Genomic DNA, 20786 nt, shown 5'->3' on the forward strand with positions numbered 1-20786 from the left:
TTTTTTGTTGTTGTTGTTTTGTCTCACTTTGTAGCCCAGGCTGGTCTCGAACTCGCAGTGGTCCTCCTGCCTCAGCCTCCCAAGTGCTAGAATTACAGGCCTGCGCCACCACACCCCGCGGTTTATGATTTTGTTTGGGGTTTTTGAGACAGGGCTTCCCTGCATAGTTCAGGCTGGCCATGAACTCACTGTGTAGCCCAGCCTGGTCACAAGCAATGATCCTTCTCCTGCCTCAGCCTCATGGGTTCTGGGATTACAGGCGAATGCTACCACAGCCAGCTCACAATTGGTTTAATCATTGAATTTGGTTTTAAAATGATTGGATGCAGTGGCTCTGCAGGGGTCCAGGAAGAGGGGTGCAGGTCACGTGCAGAGCAGCACGGTGCAGGGCAGAGTAATGGGAAGTAGAACCCTAAGAGAAGCAGGGTGGGCCGGAAGTGGTCCTGAGAGCTCACCCTCAGACCAGGCTCTGGGAGAAGTGAGGGAGTCCCAGCTTCCTTCCCAGCCTCAGTTTCCTCCCTGGATGAGGAAGCAGAGAAAAGTGTGCGTCAGAAGAGACCAGCCCTGGCCATGAGGAACCCCCCCTGGGGGGGGGGCACAGTAAGAAAATGCAGGTGGAGGGGCTGGGGTGCTGCGGGCTGGGCGTAAGGATGACACCTTCCCGCTGCTGTGGGCAGTGGCCCAGGTGCGCGAGCTGCTGCCCGGCCTGGGACCAGGACGTCGCTCGCGGTCACCGAATCTGTGCATCCGCAGGAGAGAAGCCCTTCATCTGCGAGATCTGCGGCAAGAGCTTCACCAGCCGGCCCAACATGAAGCGGCACCGGCGCACGCACACCGGCGAGAAGCCCTACCCGTGCGACGTGTGCGGCCAGCGCTTCCGCTTCTCCAACATGCTCAAGGCGCACAAGGAGAAGTGCTTCCGCGTGACCAGCCCGGTGACTGCGCCCCTGACGCCCGCACCCGCACCAGCCCCGCCCGCCACCTCCCCGGCCGCGCCAGTCCCAGTGCCCATCCCCGTCCCCGCGGCCGTGAGTGCGCCCGCCACCCCGGCCGCGCCCGGCAGCCTGAGCCCGGTGAGCGCGCTCCCGCCGCGGCCCGTCCCGCACCCCTTCTCGCACCTGCACCTCCACGCGCACCCGCACCACCCGCACCACTTGCCCATCCCTCCAGTGCCACACCTGCCCCCACCGCCCGCGCTCTTCAAGAGCGAGCCCCTGAACCACCGTGGCCAGGGCCAGAGCGAGGACAGCTTTCTGCGGCACCTGGCTGAGAAAGGCGGCACCACCCCGCATCACTAGCCCGGGCTGGCCGCGGCCGCCGGCGCAGCCGGTCTGCGGGGCAGCAGACGGAGCGCAGGGCCTAGGCCAGGGCCATACGGAAACCAGGGGAACCACCGAACTGAAGCCCAGTGTGCTTGCATTTTCTGATGACTTTTATACATTTCCAGCACCCAGCTCGCGGACTGTGTAATCCGGCATCAGCGGACGAGGTATGCTTGCTTTGTGCCCTGGACTTCTCTTTGAAGAGGGGCCGCCGGCCGCCCGTCGCGCTAGCCGGGAAGCCACTCGACCCCTCCAGCATTAATCTGAGCATCACTGTGTGGCTGGGAGCCGCGGCCGCGGGGTGTCCGGCGTTCCAGGAAAAGACCCAAATCTTTTTCTTTATGTAGCTCTCCTAACGCACTCTTTATTTTACTACAGAAATTATTTTAGAGTTTTTGTATAGAATTCTTAGTAGTCTGTTTCTAAAATGAAATGTATTTCAATAAGCAGTGTAATTTTTCAGTGTAGCTGAACCTATGTTGTAAAATAGAAAAAATTTTTATAATCATCAAAATGTGATTCTTAAAGATGCATATAACTTCTATAATTCAAAGTTATTCTTACACCCGTACCACTCAAAGGTGCTTTAGAGGCTGGCTGTGTCAGAGGGGCCGGAGCGCGGGCGACCATCGGGCTTCCTGGCACGCACCCACCTGGCGTCCTCGGGAGACAGTGGTGGGGTGAGGGGCTTTCTCTGAGGCACCCCTGCCTTGGGGCTGCCCTGCCCTGGAGACATGGTGGTGATGTGTGTGGTGGGGAACTTGGTGGCAGGAACGGTTTCTCAGTCACGTGGGCCTCCCTCCCTGTAGGAACGCGCTGCCTTTAACTATTCTGGGAAGCAAACAGGACTCTGGCCTTTTGGAGGTTGCTTTATTTTTCTACAATTGTAATGAAAAGCAAAACCAGTAAACCACAGTCTCAAGCCTGATTTGCTGGTAGTGGCTAAGAAATTTGGATGGGAAGACAGACTGGGTATGAGTTTGGAAATGTCCAGTGACCACAACACTGAGCAGTTTCAGCACAGTTTGAATTGTAAGCGGGGACACCCCGAAAGTCTTGCTGTGCTGTGGGTGACCGGGTGACCGTGCCCGGCCGGCAGCCTTAGCTCAGAGGAGAGCAGCCCTGCGGAGCCCCGGGGCGCAGGGACAGTGACCACACTCACCCAGGCTCGGTGTCCCGAGACTCCTCGTGCATCTCAGAGAATGGGGTTCCCAGGGTGGTTCCTCCTGCCTCGCTGCCCTCCCCACTTTACACCTTGCAGTCCCTTCACCCTGCCCTTGGATCATCGCCTGGCTCTTATTTATTTTATCTTTTAATATTTCAGCAGTCAAGCACTTTCCCAGCTGATACCTCTGTAGCAGGGAAAAATGGAACTCTCCATGCAGCTTAGGTCTCTATTTTTATACCTTCTATTAGCTTTTGGGTTAATGATTCCAAATTTTCTCCTTCTGATTTTGCCTTTGTCTTCTGTAATACATAGGAAAATGTTGCAGGAGACAGAAAAGTATCTCAAGGCATACTTTCCTTCCTGTTTTCGGGTGTAAGTTTTAAAAAATAGTATTTTTAATATTTGTATACATTATTTGAGCCCATGGGCACCCCAGCAGAGAAGGAAGTAAATTCCTTGCTGTGACTGTTATAATTTAGTAGCTGTCCCTGCTCCCACCACCATCTCTCCTTCCTCCCAGGATGAGTCTGTAAAGCCACTTTGTGTAGACATAGCATTATTCTGTGGTCAGGGCTATGTTACTAAAGCAGTTCTTAAAAAGATACACGTTATAGCTTAGTTCATGGGTTATACTTTATTTGTTCTAAATAAATTTACAGCATGGGGCAGCAATTTTGAATTCTAGACTTGGGATCTTTGAATCAGCCATTTCACAAGGTGTGAACTGTGATTATACCCTGGAAAATTCAGGCGGTTGTCTTTGATTTTTCAGTCAAGTAACTATAACCCTAGGAAACCACAGGAAAACCAGTAGTAAGCAAATTACCATCACCCCCCTTCCCAGGAGCAAAAAAAAATTAGTGCAATTCACAGTGAAATGAAGTGTGGAACAATCTGGAAACTTCCAAGGGTCTCTTTCCTGGCTAATGAGGTGTGATCTGTGGTGCTTAGGGTGACGCCTTGTCAGCATCACGTGGTACACGAATAGCGACCTGCACATAGGGAATCCTGACGCTGCTATCCCCCAATAGCAGGCTGCAGGTGAAGCAGGCAAAGGCTCAGACTCAGGGTGAGAAGCGGGGTCCTCTGCGAAAGTCAGGTTGCATTGTTCCCTGTGCTCCCCATACCTGCTGCAGGCCCGGGAGCTCCTAGGAGCCTGTTACCCGTGCCCTGAGGAAGTCTCAGGGAGCTGGGGTTCTCAGCCCCTCTCTGGCTGTGCTTTTTAAAGACACACAGGCGAGGCTGTGTCTCCTGCCTGCATTTCACATCGCCTTCAAGGCTCGTATTGTTACAAGGGTAGCAGATATGAGGACCATTCCCCAGGCGCTTTTCTGAGGTGCCATTGTGTTTCTAGTGGTTGGTTGGGTTTTGCATTTTCTATCCTTTTTTTCATAGATTCATCATTCAAATATAAACTCTTGGGTTTTGTTTTTGGGGTTTTTTTGAGGGGGATTGTCTTTAAAAAGGCTGCTGCCCCTGTAATCCCAGCATTTGGGCGGGAGGTTGAGGTGGGAGGATCACTGTGAATTCAAGGCCAGCCGGGGCTACAAAGACCCTGCCTCAACGTGCCACACCCCCAAAAAATCTGCTGATTCCTCAAATTGAGTCAGGAAGGCTCATCCTGAAGTCTTAAAATCTGAACAACAAAGACTATCAGTTCAAAGCACGGGGCTTCATTTCTACCCATACTGATGGTTTCACGCTTGTGTTTAGCACATGGGGATTCTCCAAGTACAACCTGACTGCAGTTCCAGGAAACCTTTCAGATCCCTTCACAGACTCTCCTGGTTCACCACGAAGTCCTAGGTCAGGGTCCGAGTGTGGAGTCTGCCACAGCTGTTCTTTGCCCAGGACCACACTTGTTGGGCGCCCCTTGTTGTCTGCGCCCCTAGAATCTGTCCCTACCGTACTGCAGGCAAAATGCTCCTAAGAGACACCGATAAAATTTTTTGACATTTTTCATTTTTGTTGAATGGATAGTATGGTTTCATTTTGGTTTTACTGGCAGCTTTTTGGTTGTTTTGCTTTTGGCTGGCAGTTTTTAAGTTTGGAGAATCCAAGGCAGAGACGGCAGTGCATGGCAGGCGTGTGCGTGTGCTTACCCCACCGTGGGTATTTCCTCTAATAAGACAGCGTGCTACGGGGGTTTTATGTTTTTAAAAAAGCAGACCTAGAAAAGAGAGAAATGCTTTAATTTGAGCCACTGTATGGAATCGGCAATGCTCACTGCCATGCTGGCCACATGACGAATATTTCGGTGCTGCTCCCCACCGCTGAGAGTGTTTAAGGAGACAGCTCGGTCACCCCTCAGCTAACTACTTTTTAGAAAAATGGCTCACCTGGAATTCTTTACACTGTACCATCAGCTAGTACACACTTGAGTTTTAATTTTCCTTTGCCTAAACCAAGACAGGAAGTTTCCTTTTTCTTTTTCACCCAAGAATGGACGGTCATAGCCATTAGCGCAAGTGGCGTAATTATGCAAAACAGCTTCCGGCCGACTTGCTCGCGTCTTCCGTGTGTTCACCGGAAACCGGACCTGCGGCCCGGACACTACCTCGACACAGCCAGCCAGAGACCCCGCCTCCCCTTCCCACGGAAGCCATAGGGCTGCCATGCGGTGGATCCCTGTCCGGGCGATGTGTGGACTCGATGAGCAGTCTTTATGGCCTAGGGTTTGCAGGATTCAAAGGAAACCGGCGCTCCCAGTTGCCCAGCCTTGACGCTTTAGCTCCAGTAAATTGGTCTGGAGAAACAGATGACAAACTGCGGATCCAGCGCGTAAGGAAGTCAGAGCTGCCTGCAGAGCTGCACCCCAGGAGGCAGGCTTCTCTCTGTCCCTGTCTAGCGGCTGCAGGTGTGAGCAGTGACCCGTGACGTGGGTTCTGTCCCTCGCTAACCGAGCTGGACCCGCTGTCTTCGCAGTGTCCTCAGAATGGTTTTCATGTCTTGAGTCCGGCGCTAGCCTCCCCCCGCTGCCGCCCTCCTGAGTGCCTTTAAAACGCCGCCGGACCCTGGCACCGCCGCCCGCGCGATCCTACCTCTGCCGACCTCCCGGCGGCGCCGCGACCGCCTTTCCCCTGAGTGGCCGGGCCGCGCGGGCCGGCTCCGGCTTCCTCCTCCGGCCGCGCGGGTCGCCTGCCTCATAGGCGCGTCGCGCCGTCGCCGTTGGTGCTGGGAACGCGTTCCGCGGGACTCACCCGCACTTTTGCCAGCAGAGGGCGCTGCTGTCCCTCCAGCACCATGGTCTCCCCGCGTCTTCCTGAGCGTTAGCGTCCCTGCCCACGCAGGGACCTGGGTGCTGCCGCAGCCCCTTGTCCTCTGGCTTCCCTAGCCCTTTGCAAATCGACCCCGGACTTCGTTGGAGTCAGATGAAGTTAAAAGGGCTCCCCGGGTTTGACCGGTCCTTCACTGACTTCTAGTCTGCCCCTCCTCCCCCCACCCTCCAAACCCTGTATCTCTCCCATTTGTTCCCATCTGTACATTTTACAAGTATGATTGCTGCACAGTAGATGAAGGATGTGATAAAAAGAGGGTGAAGCTTATTCTGCATGTGATACGAGCATCTCACGGGTCAGCTCGTCTTAGCAATGGGCCGTCTCACAGCCAGGCCCACAGCTTCTGTAATGCCAGATCTCTTCAGGAGTCAAAACGAAGGGCTCCTCCAAATGAGGACACGGGGTTCCGGTTTTTTGTTTTGTTGGGTTTTGGTTTTGGTTTTTTTTGGGGGGGGGGGGGATGAAAGCTATCAAATATTTTAGACTTAGTCAAAATCTTTGCTTCCTGACCTAAAATCTCACGCCTGTTTCCTTAAAGCGATCAGTACTCAGGCAGCAGTTAGAGAAACCTCCCTTCTGGCTGTCGGCAGTCACCGCCTCTGTCTGTCTGTCTGTCGGTAGGACAGGGCAACCACCCGACAGGGCGACCGTGTAGGTGTCAGTCGTGTTTATTAACACTAAGTGTAAGACACTGGCTTCGTGGAGCAAGGACCCGAGGACAGAGTGCAAGAGACAGATCTGGGTCGCAGAGAGCAGCTGCAGGGGCCTTCACCTCTGTCCTGGGTCATTTTCCGTTTGCGCGCCCAGTCCCCCGCCGAGGACCTGGACGTTTGCACAGCGACCCCGAGTTCGCTTTCCAGTGCGCGCTTCTGGTCCCAGCACAGGGCCTCCCGCCTGTCTCGGAGGCAGAGGGGCCGCAGCTCCTAGCGCCCCGTCACAGCCTGCTCCGCGCCTCTGCTGAGACTGGGCTGCTGCACAAACGGCCGGGGTGTGAGGGCACGGGAGCCGGGCTTCGTGAACCCTCCAGGGGGCGCGTTGCTCAGGACTGGGAGGCCACTCAGGCCAGAGGTGTTTGAGGAACGTGGCGCCCCCTCTGCCCATCTTTACAAGCGACTGGAAGGACAGAGGTCCCAGCCCACATCCCGCATAGGACTGGAGACCGCACCCCGCTACACGTGAAAGCTGGCAGGAAGGATTTGAGGGTCCCGGGGCTGCCAACCCTTCCTCCTCCCAGTCTTTCCATGCTTGATTCCTTGCCTCATTGGTCTGAAAAGAAAGCGGCAGTATGGCACAATTTCTGTGTTTACTTTTCAAGTTTTATTCTCAAGGCTGTAGATCCGGCGTCGCAGTCTCCCCTAAACCTGCAGACGCAGCTCGCTCTTCCCGCCCCAGCCGCTTCTGTCCCATGTGCAGTACCGGCCTCATCCACCAGGCGGCAGTAAAGCACTTCGGCGTCTTCACTGCTGGCGTCTTTCGGGTCTGCGGTCCCGCCCGCCCGGCTCTGGCTCCCTGCATGCACCTGGGAGGTCAGAGGCATTGCCCTTCTTCCTCAGTCCAGCGGGCGCTCAGCCTCGTGACCCGACCGAGAGCGGCTTGCGGTGTGGGCCTCTGAGCACTGTCCCAAGGCCGGGTTGGCGACCCCTCCTTGCTTGCGTCCCCGTCTTGCACCCTCTGACCCTCGGGCACCACCCGTCTTGTGCTTGTGCTGGTTGTAACATCTTCCGGGTGAGCAGGTCGGTCAGCAGCGAAGGGGAAGCCCGGGCCATGACCCCTCACCCTGTACCGGAACCGCAGGAGCCCCCGAGCCCGGTTCTGCCTGGCCTCAGCTGGGCAGAACTGCAAAGGGAGGCGCAGGCCGGCCAGGTGCCGCCCGCTGGTCCTGAGCGTTGTTTTCCTCCAAAGTCACTTGCACTTTTCCTCATTTCTTAAAGAAAAGAAAATCCAGTTTGCTGGGCCAGAAAACTGTTTAGCGTCAGGTTTACAAAGCTCGCAGTTGAATGTCCACCGATTGTCCAAAGGGGTTTGCCCACACAGAAGCTGCTTGGTCCTGTCCTGCCTGCTGGGTCAGAAGGGTGAAGGCCGCGTGGCTGGGCTGCTGTGTAGTCAGCGTGGCCGCGACCTCTCCTACCTCTGCGGAGACGCAGCCTGAAGTCAGCCGGGCCAGGCCAGGCCGCCTCCGTGTGCCCGGTGGGGGCGCTGAGGGTCCCCACTGGCCCCTGCTGGCTCCCCTCTGCCTGCCCCCTCCTCTGTGTCCCCACCCCCAGTGTACTGGTTTCCCTTTTAATTACACCAAGACTTTTTTTTTTTAGCAATTGAAATGCACTTTTTAAAAATTTCAACTCAATCATGATTTTAAGTATAAAAATTTTATAATTGTTAAAACGACTTTTTGTGTATTTTTAACCACTCAATGTAGCATTGTGTATTTTATTCCTGTGAGACTCTGGTACGAGGTGGGCCGCTTCGTGAACTTCTGAGATGCTGGGCCTTGGATGTGTACGGTAACCAACCCAATGCTAACGTTCGAAGTAAAGAGAAAAGGAACAACACAGCCGTGGCCTGGTGTCTTTCTTTGTTTCTAACGCAGCCTCGCTCAGCAAGGTTTGAGGCCCCTGCTTAACGCACCGCTGTGGGCCCGCAGTGTTACTGGGGCATCGGTGACGGCCCCAGCCACTGTCCCTGCAGGAGAGGCGCGGCACAGGCAGGCCATGTCGGGGCGCAGGCTGGCTGAGCTCTTGCACGGACACTCAACAAGCGTGTGGAGGAAGCAGTTTGAAAAACAAAGCACAGATTCAAATAGTCTCTGAAGTCCAGTGAGTGAGAGGGAAGGACCGGGAAACCCAGCCCGTGAGGGGCTGCACTGCCTCGGCTTCCCTGCTCCGCCCCCCACACACCAAGTCACAGGGGCATGCGGCACTCAGAAGAGCATGCAGCAGAGGCCCGCGCTCCCGGGCCTCTCCAGGGAGGAAGGCGCAGGAGACGGCTGTGGTGCGACCCTCAGAGACCGTGTCCCCGGGCCACCTCCTTTGTCCTCTCTAAGGACTCTGGTGAGGGAGCCCAGCACTCACCGGTCAGGTTTCCCAGTGCTGGACGCCTCTCAGAATGACACACAAAGCTGCAGCCAGGTCGGAAAGCACCACTTGGATTCTCCGAGCAGGACAGACTTCATTCTGTCTCCTTTTTTGACGGGGGCGAGCGGTGAGTGCTGCTTTATGGTCAGACAGGGGAGCTGTGCTGTGGGCTGTGTGCCCAGCCCTTTTTAGCTACTTATGCTATGTGGGTTTTTGGTAGGACTTGAACTCAGGACCTCATACTTGCCAGGCAGGCACTTGTGCCACTGAACTGTATCCCCAGCCCACTATTTATTCTCCTTTATTGTGGCAGGAGGGAGCAAACTTAGGGGCGCTCTGTCGTTGAGCTATTCCGTCAGCCCTTTTTAATTTTCACTTTTGAAACAGAGTTATGCTAAGCTGCCCAGGCTGGCCTCAGATTTGTGATCCTCCCACCTCAGCCTCTCCAATAGCAAAGATCACAGGTGTAAATAAGTCACTGCCCAGCCTAGAGCCGTTAACACATTCTACAGAGCACATGGCCACCGCTACCTCTCCATTTTGCCCATGACTTTAGTAAGAAATACTTTAGGGCTGGGGACTTAGCTCAGTGGCATAAGTGCCTGCCTCGTAAAGCAGGCAGTTGTGAGTTCGATCCCCAGTACCGATAAAAAGGAAAAAGACCAAAAAAAAAAAAAAAAAAAAAAAAAAAAAAGTATTTTGCAGGGGCTGGAGATTTAGCTCAGCAGCATAAGCACCTGCCTTGCAAGCAGGCGGTCGTGAGTTCAATCCCTAGTACCGATTAAAAAAAAATTTTTGCTACCCAGTATAATGTCCATGGGTTCATGTACAGGAAGGCCACTGCGTGCCGGTCTCACCAGCTGTACACAGTACTACGGGTTCATGTTTCTAGCAGGGGAGGCTGAGGCAGGAGGGTCCTCATAAGTTCAAGGGCAGCCTGGGCTACATAGCAAGACCCAGGCTGAGCCTGAGTTTGCAGTTCTGCTTCAGCTGCCCAGAGTGCCGGGGATTCAGACATGAGCCACCCGGCAGGTATCCGGACAGGCAGCTTCCGGCAACAGATTCCTCAGGGCCCCCTCCTGGTGGCACGTCCCTTGTGTGACCCTTGCCTTGTGCTGGGCTTAGTGACTTGCTTCTGACAGACACCATGGCCAGAGTGATGGATGCCACTGGTACACTAAGTTACGTGGCCCCAGTCACCAGTGGCTGTGGCCAGGAGACGCAGGCAGCCACGGAGGCCACACTACAGAACCGGGTGAATGAGTGAGCTGGGCAGTGGCCCCTGGCCTGGAGCAGGCACAGGTGCCAGGTGGATGTGGATGCTACTGCCACCACGGAGCAGGGGCTGCTCCTGCCCAGAGACGACAAGCCACGTGGTGGGGAGTGTGTGCTTGGGGACAGCAAATAAGTGAGTAGACATAAAGACTCTGAGGAGGTGGGAGAGACACGGATCCTGGGGCCGCTTGATGAAGCGGGATAAAGGGCGCGGTGGTGCAATCCTGTAACCTCTGCGCTCAGCAGGCTGAGGCAGGAGGACTGCTGGGAAAGCAACACCAACCCAGACTAACCAGACCCCATCTCAGTGAAACCAAAGAGATTCATCAGCCGGGAGGTGCACATCTGCCACCCCAGCACTCGGGGGCTGAGGCAGGAGGATTGCTACCAGTTTAAGGCCCGCCTGAACCACATAGCAAGACCATCTCAGAAAAACAAAAAACACAACAAAAAGATAAATCCCTGGCGGGAGGCTGGAATTCCCAGCTGAAATTGCAGAAAAAGACCAAGCAAGCAGGCCATCAGAATTCTTGCATAATTGAGGGCAGAGGGTGGCCCTGAGCCAGTTGGGTTCAAGCTGGAGTAGGGGCTGGAGCGTGGTCAGCTGACCCACAGAGCCGAGGTGGCGGCAGCTCTGTGGGTCCCTGCAGCTCCCGGGGGGTTCAAGTCGACTTCTGCCAAGCCAAGCAGTTGCCGGCTCGGTGAAAGCTGCCGCACCGTGTCGTGGCCTCTTGGCTAAGGTGGACTGATTAGCAGGGCCTCAGCCTCAGTGCGCGGCTGTGGGGCCTTTGGCTCGGTGACTCTCTTTCCCATGTGTGTCCAGGACAGTCATTCACCTTCAGTGCAGAAATGCATACAATTTCAGAGTTAGGCGTCGCCCACCAACACACACCTGCTTGTACTTCCTCCCACCTCAGGATAATCCAGTCCTAAAGCTCCTGGAGCTAGATGTGGTGACACAGCCCGTGATTCTAGTGCTCAAGAGGCTGAGGCAGGAGGATCCCGGTGACTTCGGGGTCAACCTGGGCTACACAGCGAGTTCAAGGGCAGCCTTGGCTATGTAGCCAGAGCTTGTCTCAGAACAAGAGCCCCAAGGAAGCGGCACAGAATTCACTCTCAGCCCTGTCACCCACTACCCCTGCTGGGATCCCTGTGCTTCACTCCCAGGGGTGACACCACCCAGGAGGTGGCCATCCTTAAACCATGCGGTCGGCCCAGGAGGCCCTCTTGGTCCTACTCAGGGTCGTCCAGGAGACCAGCAGGAGGAACAGAGCTTGGCAGCCATCTGGAGTCCCCACACGTGGGAGAGAGAGCCTAGGGGCACCCCAACCACACACAGTGGGGAGGGGCTCGCTGCTGGCTGGGCTGGGACCGTGGAGGGGGTGCAGGATGTGACCATGGTCGGACCTGGGTCACCTGTCATCCTTCCACGCTGTCCCCCCACAGGGACATGGGGGGTGGGGATTGCATGCGGCTCTGTCCTCTGAAACTGCACTGGATGTCAGGTGTCCTGAGGGCAGCAATTTAATCTACCATCTTATTTAATTATTCATTTGGGGAGGGACCACTGGGCCCAGGGCCTTCCTGCCACTTCATCCACGCCCAGCCATTTTACTTCTCACCTTGAGGCAGGGTCTTGCCAAGCCACTCAATTGCTCAGGTTGGGTTTCAATTTATAAACATCCTGCCTCAGCCTCCCGAATGCTGGGCTGACAGGCCTGCACCCCGGCACCAGCTGGCCTTCTGTGCCAGGGGAAGCTCTAGGCATCGGCATGTGGGAGCTGGCTCCCGTGGCGAGCGTCTCCAGCTGCAGATGGAGCCAGAGCGCTCCCCTGCATGACCTGGGCCGCCTGCCGCCTGCCACCAGGGCTTAGAACCCTAGACCCCATATGCCAGTGTCCGTGGCCACCCCTCTGGACACACCCTGCCTCTTCTGTTGCTGGTGTCGCTGCCAGCACTGCACTGTGCTCTGGAACTAAGCCCCACCCCGGGTAGTGTTACTGACAAAGTGTAGACTTAGCAGGGCGCAGTGGTGCATGCCTGGCTTCCCAGCATCCAAGAGGCTGAAGCAGGAGGATTGCTGTGAGGCTGCGACCAGCTTCAACTACATTACCAGACCGCAGCTCTAAAAACCAAAAGCTCAAGAAAGGAAAAAAAAAATAAAAAGACCCAGAATGCAGGCAGCTTGGGTTAGCAAACAGCATCCCGACAATCTCAGACCACAAAATAGCTCCATGGAAAACTACAAAATTAGAACTTCAAACACCAGCTAGTTACAAATTAGGGCTCCTCTATTTACCTTCCCACCCTCGGGGCTGCTCGGAGAATGAGCAGAATTATTCCCTCTGGTTGGCGACGGCACCCCTTGCTATGTTTGGGTTGAGTCTGCTGAGATCCAAACCCACCGTCCTGAGGGAACAGGGCCCTCTCAGAGGAGGTGGCTTTTTCCACCTCTTTGGGATCCAGGTCTCTGGACCCCGCTGGAGGTCAGGGCTCAGGAAACAGCACCGAGGGGGAAAGCGCTGCCCTCCAAGCCCAAGCACGGATAGGGGGAGCCCTACAAATGGCAGCAATTTAGCCAGGCACAGTGGCACATGCCTGTCATGCCAGCACTAGGGAGGCTGAGGCAGGAGGGTTGCCATGAGTTCCAGGCCAGCTGGGGCTACATGGTGAGACTTTGTCTCAAAATAAGCTAATTATTAAACATGAGGGAAGCAATATAAGAAGGGACCCAAGGGAGAGCAGGAGTCCCAGCCTGTGTTTATCAGACACACAGCCACCCGCCTCCCTCCCTGTGTCCACTCACCCCCTCGGATGGCAGAGCCTGGGGAGTTGGGGCTGCTCTCCCCTGGTCGTGGGGAAGCCACGCAGAGCCAGAAGTTCGTCCAGGCCCACACTGGACAGAAAATGGAAACTCTGCTCCCTACCAGGCCGGGCAGGAAGACCGACCACTTAGGCCTGGTTTCCACCAGCTCAGCCAGGCCTGGAGGCCTCAGGTGTCTGGGTGGCTGCCACCTCCCAGTCTGCACTCACCCTCCTGCAGGTCTGGGCTCAAGCCGGACGTGGTGGCTCACACTTGTGATCCAAGCCCTGGGGAGGCTGAAGCAGGAAGATCACTGTGAGTTCAAAATCAGACTGTCTCAAAAACACCAAAAAATCAAAAGCATGACGGAGTTAACGAGGACCTGAGGTGAACTCGCTTGGTCACATACATATGGAGGACAAGCCGGGCTGGCCGCTGGTGTCACAGTTGGTCCTGGGGTCACCCTGACCAGCCTGGGGTTGGAGGTTAGCTGCCACAGGACCACTGTGGGGGTATTTGGGGAGAGGTCAGGTGAGGGGTCCCCTGGAGGGCCCCAAACGATGAGGGAGACCCAAAGCAAACCAGGTCGGAACCTGCAGGGACCCAGATGGTGACTTTGGGCAGGGTGGTGCCAGGAGATATATTTTGCCAAAGAAAACACCTCGGGGCGGCCCGCCCTGCCCTTCAGAAACCCTGGAGTTTGGGGGTGGGGGCAGCTACAGACTGGTGTCCCTGAGTGGGACAGTGTGACTTACTGCAGCAGGCACAGGGGAAAGCTAAGAAGTGATGACAGGTAAATCCAGGACCCGCTGCGGAGCTGTCTGGGCAGATCGAAGGACCTGGGCCACCCTGTCCCCTGCCCCTGCTCCCAGCTCCTGGGGTTGTTTCAAACCTCTTTGCTTTTTCAGTTCTGGGGATCGAACCCCAGCCCTTCACACTGAGCTACATCCCGGCCTTTTTTTATTTTTAATTTGAGCCAGGGTCTTGCTGTGTTGCCCAGGGTGGGCACGAACTTGCATCCTCCTGCCTCAGCCTCCCGAGCGCTGGGATGACAGGCAAGCCCACCGCAGCCATCGAGGGTCATGTTTTGGGGGTGCCTCCTGCTGTGGCACTGCCAGAGGGGAGGAGGAGACCCACTCTGCCTCCAGGGCACAGGCAGCAGCCCCTCCACCCTTGCGTTTCAGGGTTGGGGCAGTGAGGAGATGACGGAGCAGAAAGCTGACCCTAAGGCGCAGAGATGTACCTCATGAGACCCTGTCTCAAAATAAAAGGAGCTGGGCCGGGCCTGAGAGGCCCCAAGACCGCCCAGCTCTGCAGTGCCCTGAAAAAAGGGCAGCCCGGAAGAGCAGGGTCACACCAGGCCTCGCATCTCTGTCCCTTCAGCCAGGGCAGAACATGCCACGCTGTGCCCGCGATGGCACCCCGGGTGGGGCCCCAGCCTGGAGACAGCTTTTAGAAACCTTTCATTTTTCTGGCATTCCCTGCTTTAGCCAAACCACTCTTGGCAAGAATCGGGGTGTCCTCAGCCGTGGGGCAGAACTGATTTAATTGGAGGTGACAGTGGAGAGAGGAGAGAGGCCCAGGGACAGGCACAGGAAAGGAGGTCACCAGGCCCGGCCCAGCCTCGATTTCCCTCTCTCCTCCTTTCTTGTGTTTGTTTTTGAGACAGGGTCTCGCCACAGAATCCAGGGTGGCACTGACCTCAGCACTAGTCCACGCTGGGCTGGAACATGTGATCCTCCTGCCTCAGCCTCCTGAATGCTGGGTCACAGGTGTGCACCACTATGCCTGGCTTGGCCTTGGCTTCCTCATTCATGAGTGGGTGGTCCCTGCCCCTGTCTGTGGGAAGACAGTGGTCCCAAGAGGTGGGGGAGCCCCACAGCCCTGACCTGGGAAAGCTCAGAGCCCAGAGTGGGTATAGAGCGGGGAGGGTACCTGCTGCTATCAGCATAGCCCCTCGGCCCACGGGGGTCCCCAAGTTACAAACCCTCAGTTCAGCGAGTGTCAGGAGCTACGAAGTTCAGGGGAGCTGGGCGTGGTGCACCCCTGCCCTCCCAGCACAGGTGGCTGAGGCAGGAGGATCGCTACGAAGTCAAGGTCAGCCTGGACTACAGAGAGAGACCCTGCCTCAGGGAGACACAAACACGAACCACAGAGACAGCATGTGCCCTACTATGGAAACCGCTGGGTGGTCTGGCTGCGGCTGTCCATGCACACATGCCCGCATACACACGGGTACACTCACACCCCGGGACAGCACAGCCCGAACATGGCCCCTCGGAGGCGAGGCAGGGTGGGCCGGGGTCAGGGGTGCTGAGTCCCTGCCTGGACCCACACATCCTTCCCAGGCTTGGCCCACAGCCGCAGGCAGTGACCCGGGCCACTGTGGGTGGTGGCCAGGAACTGGTTCCAGCGCTGGGCGGGGCAGGACAGCCAGGCATCTCTGCCTCGCCTCTACCCCTGTGTCGTCTCCTTTGATCCTCTGCCGCAGGGTGGCCGGGACCACGCCCAGCTTTACAGATGGCAAAGCCCAGGGGACAAAGGCCCAGGACAGCTCCCCCCTGCCTCAGCCAGCCCTGGCCGCCCTGCGGCACCACTAGCCCGTTTCTAGCAGCAGCCGCTTTCCAGACCTCAGGAATGTAGCCCAGGCAGGCCCTGAATACAGCGCTCCTCCTGCCTCAGCCTCCCTGGTGCTGATAGTTAACTTCTCTGATGAGAGGTTGTCAGTGAAGGGCGAAGGCACCTTTGCTGGTCTCCTTTCTGCCCACAAATTCCGAATAGCGACCAAAAAAAAGTAAGGAAAAACAGGCATCTTGGTGGCCCTGTGAAGGTCCCTCTGTGTCTCAGAGAGACTCACTCTGCTCCGAGGCTCACAGGTAGCCAGAGCAGTTGGTCGGTCCTGAAGTCAGGTCTGAATCTGATCTCTGCGCACCCAATGCCTCTGCCTACAGAAACTTCTAGAAGCCCGACTCTTCTCCGGCCTGTGCAGGCATCAAAAACAGTACCCCCCATTTACAGGCAATGAAATCAAAGCAGAGTCATGACTTAGCCAAGGGAACCCCACAGAATATGAGATGACAGGGGAAAGACTGCCTTCCCAGCCGCGAAAGGTGGTGCACGCCTGTACTGGGGAGGCTGAGGCAGGAGGATTGCCACAAATTCAAGACCAGCCTGAGCTATGTAATGAGACCATAAATCAATTTTTTTTTATCGGTACCTGGGATCAAACTCACGACTGCCTGCTTGCAAGGCAGGCGCTTATGCCGCTAGCTAACTCCCCAGGCCTGACCATAAATCAATTTAGGAAACAAAAAGCAGTAAAGTAACAGTGGGTGGTACGTGAGCCCTGCTGGAGCGGGGGCCGCCTCCGGGCTCAGCCCAGCCTCGTGACACTAACCGGCTTGAGGCCTTGCTCATCTTCAGGGGACATGGCCATCTGTCAAATCCTCCTCTCCCTAAGTGACAGCTTTATCCTCCAGAGCTCAGGCCACACAGGGGCCTCTGATGTCCCTCCACCCCGCCCTTCTTCAGAAGTGAAAGATCACTCGGGGTGGTGGTGCCTGCTGGAAAACTCAGCATTCAGGAGGCTGAGGCAGGAGGATGGCTGCAAGACTGTCTTTTAAAAAAAAATAGAGAACCCTGGTACTGATAAAAAGGAAAAAGACAAAATAAATAAATAAATAAATAACAGAAAAGAAGGAAGGATCACCCAGCCCTGTGTTTTAATTCGGCATCTGTCCTCCTGCGGCCTCTGTGAGTTTCCGCTTGCCTCCCCCATGGGACACAGCCCCCTGGGGACAGTATTTATTTTGTCCCCCTGGCTCCCGAGATAGCACAGGCCATGGGGACAGGCCTGAAGCCCTCTGATTCCTGATTCCCAGAAGGAGCCTCCTTCCTGGGAGGGACTAGGTCACCTGGTGTCACAGGTGGCCAGGGCTGGGGGCCATTTAAGCAGGCCAAAGTGCAAACCACACCACTGGGGCTCAGTGAGACAGTGCGGGAGCTGGGGAGGGGACTGATATGAGCCCCTCCCCCCACGGAGCCCCGCCCCCCAAGGGGAGGGTGTCCAGAAGACGCCAGGCCCCAGCCATGGAGAAAGGAGGCATCAGTCATCAAGACCAGGGTGTCCCCTCCTGACCTGGGACTCCAGAGAGCCCGGGCACTGTCCCTTCTTCCCAGGTGACTGGCTGGGCCCAGCCTCAATGGAAGCTCAGAGGACTGGTTTTCTGTGTTGTGGTTTTTTTTTTTGGTGACAGCATCTCACTATGTAGCTCAGACTGGCTTCAAACTCTCAGTGATCTTCCTGCCTCAGCCTCCTGAATGCTGGGACTATCCTATCCTAGACCTGTCCTCTATTGGGGACCCCTGCAGTGGGCCCCCATCTCCTTCCAGGCCCATGGCAGAGAAAAACAAAGCAAGAGAGAAAGCAGCAGAGCAGTGGAGCCAGGCACCCCGGAACCCACTGATTCGGGGAAACGCCGAGGGGTCTGCACCCACCACCCCCAGGGAGTCACCGGAAACCTCAAAAGGCCAATGCTCATAACCCAAGCCTACACCGCTCCCCACAGAAGTCTGTAAAGCAGCCATCGTGAACTTAGGGTCCCCAACAAGACCCTGCTCTAACAGTCCCCCACACCTGCACAGAGGGAGGGAGAGGGGAGGAGAGAACCGGCCGTGTCCCCTCCACACAGCTGCTTCCCACAGAGAACGTGACCACTGTCCACTCCAACATGGGCTACAACATCAATTTTTATCTTGTTTAGAAAGCAGAGGCAGGGGGTACCACTGTGATGTCCAGGCTAGTTGGACCCCAGATGAGACCCAGAGAAGAAAGAAAGAAACCCTCACAGAGTGTGCCAACCTGAGGGGGAAACTCAGTCTCCCCCAAAACTAAAAAAGGGGTTCATTGCTCGTCTCCATGGGGGACGCTGCGTGGGGAGCACACAGGTGAGCTGCGAAATCACTGCTCTGATCAACAGTTAGGTACTCTGGGTTGGGTGCAGTGGCGCAGGCCTGTCATCCCCACACCCCGGAGGCTGAGGCAGGAGGGTCACCATGAGCTTGAGGCCAGCCTGGGCTGTGTACTGAGGAGATTTCCAAACCAAAAAGCCCTGAGGTGCTGGGATGAGCCCTCTTCTACATACGAAGCCCTGGCCAGTACTGCACCTAACCCCATGGGATCCAGAGAGGCACTTACCGTGCCTCCACCCTGCAGCCTCGAGTCGGAGCTTGGTCCCTCCAGGTAGCCAGGTCACCGGATCCAAAGCTGTCCCCAGCGTGTCCTGCCATCTCTGTGTGCCAGCATGGCAGCTCTAGGAGGTCAGTCCAGGGCAAGAGGCATGGGTCCCTCTGACGGACGAGACCCCAAGAGCAGAAGGTCACTCCCAGACCAGACCTGGTGCCACAGGCCAGTGACCTGGGTCCTCGACTCGGCCACATGTCTGCCTGCACATGCTTGGCCCAGGGGCTCGGGTTCCAAGAGAACACATCTGACAGGGTACAGGGCAGCCTGGCCTCCGTGTCACTCCCCTGATCTTCAGAGCATCTCATGGTCTCAAACCCACTGTGCAGCCCAGGCTGGTCTGGAACTCAGAAGGATCCTCCTGCCTCAGCTTCCTGCAGTGCAGAGAGACAGGTGTGCGCCCACACCGGGGGTCACACTTTTCCTGTGAACTCTCTACGGGACCATGGGAGTCTCCTCTAGGGCCGGTAAGACTGCACCCCCGCCCTTTCCCATGCCTCACCTCCCCCTCCAGGTCACACGGGGCTGGCCTGTCCCTACTCCCGGCCACCCCCCAGTCCCACGTCAGTGCTGCCCAGCCACTGGGCCCAGGGATGGCATTCACAAGGCCGCCCTGTGGTCACCGGGCCTCCGCCTGCACCTGGCCGGCCGCCAGGGTGCCTGGGTCTGTCTGGGCCACCCAGACTCCCGAGCCGCAGGAGGAGCCCCGCCTGCACAGCGCTATCTGTGGCGCCCGCCCCGCCCCGCTCCGCCCCGCCTTTGCATAAACAGCTGAGCCACTCTGTTATCTTGGGCCTGGCTTTGGGAGCAGGCGTGGTCACCACCCCCGCCCCCCAGATACTGGACCTCAGCACCCCAAGATGCTGCCTCCAAAAGCATGAAAACAGGAATGCGGCAGAGTAGAGAAGCCCTGCCCACCACAGCCCAGGAAAGCAGCCTCAGGGCGGCCCACACTCCAGGAGTGTGTGTGTGTGTGTGTGTGTGTGTCGACAAAAGTTATGTTTCCAAAAAGCAAATTCGCTGGGCAGGGCAGCGCACACCTGTAATGCAGAACTTTGAAGGCTGAGGCAGGAGGATCGCCCAGCACCGTGGCCTTTACTTCTTGGCCTGGTGCTAGGCTGCAGGGGACACTCAGGCCACCTCGGAGGCTACCAGTCACCAGCCCAAACCTGTCACACAGCAGATGCTCAAGAAATAGGTGTCTGGGCACGGTGGTGCCCAGGCCTGGAATCCCAGCGCGCATATGAGCCTGCGTGTGTGCGTGTGCACATGTGTGGGTGTACCGGCATCACCAGAGCTTCCCCTCGGGCTGTGGTGCCCGGATGTTGCCTGCACTTCAGATTCTGGGATCACTTGGGCCAGAAACCGCAGCGTGCTGGGGCCTTCATCACCCAACCAGGTGGGGACGCTGGTGAGCACACAGGGCTGAGTTTGCACCCCCAGCAAGCGCCCAGTTGGTGAGGAAAGTCCTCTGAGAAAAAGGCATCTGAGTGACAGACCAGGGGCTCAACGGAGAGAGGGAGAGAGAGAAGGGAGGAGGAGGGAAGGCAGAAAAGACGTGCTTTTCCAGAACCTAGACTCAAGATGCTAGCAGGGGCCAGTTGAACCCGTGCACTCGGGAGGCAGAGGCAGGAGGACTGCCACCAGTTTGAGTTCAGCCTGGACTACAGAGTGCGAGGCCAGCCTCATCTACACAGCACATCTGAAAAGCAAACCAAACCAAACCAAACCAAAACAAAAACCAAAATGCCAACACAAGACCATGGGCTCCTTAAAGCCATGACTGGAACTGTGTCTCCTGAATAAATGAATGAACACATGACCAACCTCCAAAAGGCCCAGTGAAAGGTTCCTTGCCACTGGCTCGTCCTCTCCCACCGCCAAAAACCTGGCTGATGTCAAAGAGCCTGCGTTCTAGTGTCACCCTGGGTCTCTTGTGGGTGAGTGACCTTGCACCTGTCACTAATCCCAGGAAACCACCCCCATCTCAGCCTCCCTGTGTGGCCCAGGCTGGCCTGGAATGTGACGCAATCCTCCTGCCTCAGCCTCCCGAGAGCTGGGATGATGACAGCTGTGCACCACCACGCCTGGCTGGGAGAACTCTTGCTTTGGGTGGCTCTTATTCTAGTGGGTCCTGGAGATTAGCCTGTCCCGTGGGGCTCTGGTTCCCATCAACGGAGACCTCCAAGGGGGCGAGGATTCACGACAGGGTGGCTTCCTCAGCGGAAGGTGTGAAACCGCTGTGGCCAGCCCTGCTCTGTGGACACATCCGCAGTCGGTGGCTGTTACGACATCTGGGTGGTGGCACTGGCTCCCCTCATGCCAGCTCTGAGATGACGCCCCACACACCGACCAGAGCCCTGCTCTTCAAGTAACAAGGAGCTACTGAAACAGGCGTAGTGGCACAAGCTTGTGATCCCAGCACTTGGGAGGCTGAGGCAGGAGAATGGCCGTGAGCTGTCAAGATCCTGTCTCAAAACAAAAGAAACAAACCCTCAAACAAAAATTGAGACAGGCATGGTTGTGGACACCTATAATTCCAGCAGTCTGGGAGGCTGAGGCAGGAGGATCATTGTAAATTTGAAGCCAGCCTGGGCAAGATCATCTCAAAAAACAATAGATAAAAT

General features: G+C 56.5%; 1 protein-coding gene and 1 long non-coding RNA gene across 4 annotated transcripts in view; one reads left to right on the top strand and one right to left on the bottom strand.

Annotated features, from left to right (window-relative positions):
• The window catches only part of Znf652 (zinc finger protein 652), a 53982-nt gene extending 45665 nt beyond the window's left edge, over positions 1–8317 (top strand). For all 3 annotated transcript variants that reach the window (XM_063251380.1, XM_013149546.2, XM_003467046.5), the window contains exon 6: positions 754–8317. In XM_063251380.1, the coding sequence (XP_063107450.1) occupies positions 754–1298 (545 nt within the window). In that variant the 3' untranslated portion in view covers positions 1299–8317. The remainder of the gene's footprint in view (positions 1–753) is intronic.
• Positions 8318–10564: 2247 nt separating this feature from the next.
• LOC134476535 (uncharacterized) lies at positions 10565–18841 on the bottom strand. Its single transcript, XR_010048294.1, has 4 exons — positions 18662–18841; positions 18115–18266; positions 13148–13213; positions 10565–10950 (listed from the first exon to the last, which is right to left on the bottom strand). It is a non-coding gene; the product is annotated as an uncharacterized LOC134476535 (long non-coding RNA).
• Between the last annotated feature and the right edge of the window lie 1945 nt (positions 18842–20786).

This window comes from Cavia porcellus, unplaced genomic scaffold (genome assembly GCF_034190915.1).
Source record: "Cavia porcellus strain 051 isolate PalLab524CR breed Dunkin Hartley unplaced genomic scaffold, mCavPor4.1 scaffold_6, whole genome shotgun sequence".
Taxonomy (NCBI): domain Eukaryota; kingdom Metazoa; phylum Chordata; class Mammalia; order Rodentia; family Caviidae; genus Cavia; species Cavia porcellus.